Source organism: Propithecus coquereli, unplaced genomic scaffold, assembly GCF_000956105.1.
Source record: "Propithecus coquereli isolate 6110/MARCELLA unplaced genomic scaffold, Pcoq_1.0 Scaffold404, whole genome shotgun sequence".
Lineage (NCBI taxonomy): Eukaryota > Metazoa > Chordata > Mammalia > Primates > Indriidae > Propithecus > Propithecus coquereli.
In genome coordinates, this window is record NW_012149775.1 from 313,607 (window position 1) to 319,587 (window position 5,981).

Consider the following 5,981-nt stretch of genomic DNA (forward strand, 5'->3'; position numbering starts at 1 on the left):
GGGTCTCGCTCTTGCTCAGGCTGGTTTCGAACTCCTGAATTCAAACAATCCGCCCGCCTCGGCCTCCCAGAGAGCTAGGATTACAGGCGTGAGCCACCGCGCCCGGCCCAGCCATTCAATTTTTGCCTCTGCTGCTAGCTGGGTCTCCATTGCCAAATGAACAAAAATGGCCAACCCATTGCAGTGGCTATCCATTGCCCTTCCTTACTGCAGTGCACCCCCAGCTGGCATTTTGGGGACACCCTCGTCCTCATGCAGAGCTCCACAAGCATGTAACAGATGTGCCACCCCCCCACATGGGTGCGGCTGGCTACCCTGGGACTCCCCCACAGATGCGCCACTCCCCTTACCTCTTTCTTGGCCTCTCGGCTCCTGGCTGGCTTGCCAGATGTTCCACGGGGAGCAGGTACATGCAGACCTACCCCCAAAGGCTGAAGGAACTGAGAGGCTGAAGAAAGAGATTAACAAATCTAGTTTTTCAGAGAGAAAAATTTAATAGGGACTTTCGAAGAGAAGCAATGTCTCAGGCGGCCATGAGACAGTGGATCCCCCACCAGCCTTCCAGAAAATGTCCTTTATATAGCAAGCTTTTATGGTAGTGACAGGTGCAGCTGGCCACATCTCAGACTCTGTTGCCAAACTCATAACCACTGCGGAGGTTGGATGAGCATCCTTATGAGGGTTACCTACGCTACAGGCATGGTCCTAAGACCTGCTGCAGAACACCTTGCATGCAGGAGTCAAACGCTGCTCATCATGGTGCTTTTGCCTCAAGATAGTGATATTCTTGCCTCGCAACAGGCTGTTTTCCTACAGCCACATTGGCAAGATCCAGCCGTTTGGTTTGCTGACACTTGAGAAAGCTGGTAAATGGTGGAAGGCAGAGAGTTTCCACGGCTGTGAGTGCAACAAGCCACCAACAGACTGCCAGTTCTCCGCTGAGGGTCTGCCCCAGGTAGGATCCCTCCTGCCACCTTGCAGATTCAGTGCAACTGAGCCCCCAAAGCAGCTACCCTCTGTCCCCCAACACCTGGAGGACCTCCTTTCCCTGGACCCATGAAAGGAATATGTGCAGCCCTTCTGGAAGGGGGCCCATGAGAATCTCAAGGTCTTTGCCAAGAGCCTCTTGACAGGTCAGACCTTAGCAGGCCAGAGAGTCTTTCCCTTGGGACCGGGAAGCAGTCTCTGTGCTTCCCAGGGCAGCACTCTGAGCATCTAGTGTCAACCAGCACCTTTGCCCTGATGGGCAGCCCGGGGCTAAAGCGCTATAAGTGCCCTGGGAAGTGTGGCTTTGCGTGACCATGCCCGCCGGACAGAGCGTGTGACTGTGCCTCCTCCACCTCGTCCTGCGCACTGTGCGCCGCAGGCCTGACCGGTGAGCCTGTGTGCTCCTGGCACCCACCCCTCCTCTCAGCTCTCCCAACCCAGTTCTTCTGCCAGCGTGATGAGTCCCGGGGACGCAGGGGTCCTGCTTGGGGCAGGAAGGATTAGAAAACGGGGACACAGAGATATGAATGAGGTCTCTGGACGTTGCTCTGGAGATCTGTAATGCCAAATGGATGCCGGCATGGGGGGCTCTCCCGTAACTGGGAAATTCAACTCAGCGCTACGGACACCCACCCCTGAGCACACAGTTCTCTCTATCAAGTATGTTGGACGCATTTATTTCTTAGCTAAATGACCAATATATTATCCTCTTTCTAGTGTCTGGTAAAGGCAAGAGAGAGGAGGAATGTCTTCCCCAGGGCTGTCGGGGGGAGGGGTCTCCTGTGATGAGTGCCGGTCTGCTTCCTCCCCGGAGGCCGTAGCACCCCGGGTCAGGCACTCAGGGCCCATTGTATGGCCCGCTCATCTCCATGGCCACTGCAGATGTCGGTCTGCTCCAGAACCAGCGAGGGCTCCCCCTAGGCCTGTGGGGGACTCCGGGATTCCCTCCAGGACCTGGGCCAAGGCCAAGGTTGGGGCCGTGGGGGCGGTAGACAGCTGTGTCAAAGATGTTTCTCAGGGACAGGCTGTTTCTCTAGAAAAAGAAGAGTTCAATAGTTTCAGCACTGTGTCCCCCTCTCCCAAGCCTTCACCATGGACTCCTTCAGGAATCTTCTCCCCCTTCCAACCATATCCCTCCCCTAGTGAGGGGGGCTCCTCCCTCCAGCCTTCAGTCCCCTTCTCCCAGTGGTCAACAATTTCCTCCACACATTAATTGGCTCCTCTGGGTCCAAATGGCCATTTCTCTTTGTAATTCTCTCCTGATCTCCCACCCTACCCACCTCTGATTTGGGGCCCCTTCTGTTCACCCCCTGTTCCAGATGCTCCTGCTGCTCCTTCCCGCAGGCACTTTCCTACCCATCAGACACTCACCACACAGAGGAAGAGCCCGGCAGAGAGCCCCGCGACCACGGTGACGGAGACCAGGGTGATGAGGAAGATTTCCCATGGCTTCAGGGACCCACTAGGCTTCACCTCACTCCCCGAAGTAGCAGCACTTGTGCTCATCCTGTTGGAAGTTGTGCGCATTGCAGTTGGAGCAGGCGTGCCAGAGCCTCCGGGGGTCGCGCCGGACACAGAGCTGGTGGCTGTGCTGGTCCCACCAGAGGTCGTGATGGACGCAGTGTTGGCAGTTATGCTAGACGAGGTGTTGGTGGCTGTGCCGGACCCAGAGCTGGTGGCTGTGTTGGTCCCACCAGGAGTTGTGATGGATGCAGTGTTGGCAGCTATGCTAGACGCGGTGTTGGTGGCTGTGCTGGACCCAGAGCCGGTGGCTGTGCTGGTCCCACCAGAGGTCGTGATGGACCCAGTGTTGGCAGTTACGGTAGACGCAGTGTTGGTGGCTGTGCTGGACCCAGAGCTGGTGGCTGTGCTGGTCCCACCAGAGGTCGTGATGGACCCAGTGTTGGTAGTTACGGTAGACGCGGTGTTGGTGGCTGTGCCAGACCCAGAGCTAGTGGCTGTGCTGGTCCCACCAGAGGTTGTGCTGGAGCCAGCGTTGGTTGCTGTGATGGTCCTACTGGAAGTCGGGCTGGTTCCAGTGGGGGTAGATGTGCCGGAGGCAGTGGAAGTTGCACTGGATGCAGTGCTGGCAGATGTGCTAGTCACACTGGAAGTTATTCCTGAAGATAGTCATAAATAATGACAAATGTGTTAATATATTGCACACATATACTTTCTGCTCAATACTTGGTTGAATTCATTACATGAATAATTCTATTTAATGCTCGCTGCAGCCCTCTCACATAGATCCCATCATTAATATTATCACCAGCTAAGATGAAGAAATTGCGGCTTAGAAATGTTGACACTTGCCCAAGTTTATACGGCTAGGAAGTAGTGGAACGGGAAATGGCACGCGGGCGATTGAGTCTGCGCTTTTGGTACTAAGCTAAGTCACTCTCCCACCCACTCCCAGGGCTAGAGTTACATGACCTGACTTTCCTGGTAGATACGCTCATTCCACATTCTGTTACACATCTGTTATCCAAGACAGATACAAAGTGTCATAAGGGAGTTACAGGACGGGGTGAAACTAGTATACATCTATGAATGCATTCTTAAAGTAGTATTGCTCGCTTCTTAGAAAATATTTCTCAGAATATAATTCAGAACATACCTGCATTAGAATCATTTATGGGAGCTTGTTGGAAATAAGGATTCTTAAGCAAATCACTTGAGACTAAATGAATGAGGATCTGAGATGGGGACCAGGCGTCTGCATCTTCGCAAGAAGCCAGCTGACTCTACGTGCACGGACAGGCCAGGGGTCCGCATCCCTACCGAAGGCTGGAGGGAGTAAGTTACGCGTGGCTCAGGTACATGCGACTCCCAGGATTACGGGCTATAAACCAAGCCGCACGGGTACAGGGAAGGTTGTCAACTTCTTACAGGCTCAGCTGGAGTTAAGGATGTGCCTACTTTTTTCTCCTTGCTCCCTTGAAGGATGAAGACACGGCCTCCCCTGCCTGTGTTTTCTCACCTCACTGTGGCTCGTTTTACTGCTGCCTGGGACAAGGGTGCCTAGCACCACACCCTGCATGTGTGTAGTGTTTCCTCAGTCTCATCTGCACTAACATAGGATTAGAGTTGAGCTCTATTTTGGTAAGGTCCCCCAAAATCTGCCATGGGATACAAATTGGTGGCAAGGTCAGAATCACGAGTGAAGCTAAGTAAGAAACTGGGATGACCAAGAGTAGAGGGTACAAGTCAAAGAGAAGAGATTTGGAGAACAGACAAATGAGCCAAAGTCATGGGAGGGCTAATTTTGGCCCCAAAGGATGAATTCTCCAAGAAGTCATGCTTTCCATTTGTGTCATCAAGACAGCCCCCCAGGTGTTTAACAGTGTCAGAGCTGTGGCAAGGGGGTGGAAGTCCGTTTTGAGTCTTAAATCCTGTTCTGCTTGGTCTGAGGCTGACTTAGGCTAATGTGGAATCAGCGTTAGGGACAGGAGAGAAATTGAGTTTGTACAATATAGAAGAGTGACATTTAAAAAGCAGCCAACTCTTCTTGTTCTTAATATTTAAGTCCCCAACCTCATCACGCAGGTTATTACCATTTTACAGGTGCAGAAACAGGCACAGAGAAGCAACTCCCCCAAAGTGCGCAGTTAATAGATGGAGCTACAATTCAGACATAGGCAGTCTGAGACCGGAGCCCACGTTTTAACCACTGTGTTCTGACTCCCCCCACCCCCAGCGACACATTGGTAGGCTGAAGTGATTAGAGTAAAACCATTACCCTCAATCTACGGAAGAGAAGCAGAGCTAGTCCCAGCAGTACTCACATCTACCCCAATTCCTCAAATGTTCTCAAACCACCCACTTTTAAATCAAATCACTCACCAGCTTCTAAAAGTAGGAGATGCAAGAGTAACCAATACATAAGGACAATGTTTCCTTTCTGCATCTTCATCTGCCTCTTTTGTGGCTGGAAAGCAAGAGGCCTGGGTCCCAGATGTGCCAAGACGTTAGAGGGCAAAGAACAGAGGATTCTTGAGAAAGGACAGTCGAAGGTGAAGCGTTAAAGGCTGGAGCTCCCAGGAGCTCGGGTCTCCCAAGTATGTGTTCCTGAGAAGAACCTTGAGTTTGGGGGTGGACGGCTGGATGCCTGGGCTCCTTAGGCTTCCTCCATGCGATGTTGTTGCCTCTTCCTCTGCAGTGGAAGAGCTGCAGGGGCCTTTATAGCTTCACATGGGCTGGGGAGAGGTGGGGCAGTTGACCTGACAGTCTGCCAGCTGCAAATAGGTAACAGATACTGAGCCTGGGAAGGAAGGGAGCGGGGTCAAGAGGAAGGCGAGAAAGGAGAATGACATGATCACACAGGGAGGGCACCGGGCTGGGTGTGGCAGGAAGTAGAATGGGATAAGGAGATCAAGGTTGTCAGAGTGGAAGGGACACTCCTTCTGAGGCAGGATGGGGTTAGAAACCTGTTCTAGCTCAAGACTTTGTTTCCTGGTCAGGAAGTCCTGTGAGCCTGCTTCAGCATGGAGGAAGCCCAGATGAATTGAGTTGAGAGGGCAGGACCCCTGATCTCTGAAGCAAACAGAAATAGGGGACCCAAAAGAGAATCTGGGCAGAAGACAGATGGAGCATTGCTGGGTATGCAGTCGGTACTCAACAGTGTACATCAGAGGAAGAGAGATCTGGGGGTAATGAAGCCATCTTTGGGGTCTCTGGGGCAGGGGGGCTGAGGGTGTGGGGAGAGTGTTGAATATGCAGGACAAGCCCCCATCAGACTCATAGAGGTGAAGCGGTGCAGGGCCCCCTGAGCCTCCTCCAGCAGTTCCCCTCTTCTGTTTCTGTTGTCAGAGGGAGCTTCTGTCGTAGGAGCTTTTCTGTCCCGGCAGCCCTCAGAAGTGCCTTCACCTCAGTCTTAAGGAAGCATCTCTCGGTAGAGCCCACCACAGGGAGAGGCACCGCACACATCAGGACACAAGTCTCATGGGAGGAGGGAGAGGATTCGTCCAAGTCCTCTAGGGGCTTTGAGTTTGGTG

The 5,981-nt window shown here is 52.9% G+C and overlaps 1 protein-coding gene across 1 annotated transcript; it reads right to left on the reverse strand.

Moving 5' to 3' along the window:
* Positions 1 to 1,825: 1,825 nt before the first annotated feature.
* MUC21 (mucin 21, cell surface associated) lies at positions 1,826 to 4,900 on the reverse strand. The gene is made up of 3 exons (XM_012652898.1): positions 4,831 to 4,900; positions 2,359 to 3,107; positions 1,826 to 2,020 (listed from the first exon to the last, which is right to left on the reverse strand). Exons 1-3 carry the CDS (start codon positions 4,898 to 4,900, stop codon positions 1,826 to 1,828), a joined length of 1,014 nt encoding a protein of 337 aa, XP_012508352.1.
* Between the last annotated feature and the right edge of the window lie 1,081 nt (positions 4,901 to 5,981).

Coding starts and splice junctions, on each gene's coding strand:
- MUC21 (XM_012652898.1), bottom strand. CDS start 4,900: ATGAAGATGCAGAAAGGAAACATTGTCCTTATGTATTGGTTACTCTTG. Junction 3,108..4,830: donor TCTCCTACTTTTAGAAGCTG/GTGAGTGATTTG, acceptor GACTATCTTCAG/GAATAACTTCCAGTGTGACT. Junction 2,021..2,358: donor CCGGGCTCTTCCTCTGTGTG/GTGAGTGTCTGA, acceptor TTCTTTTTCTAG/AGAAACAGCCTGTCCCTGAG.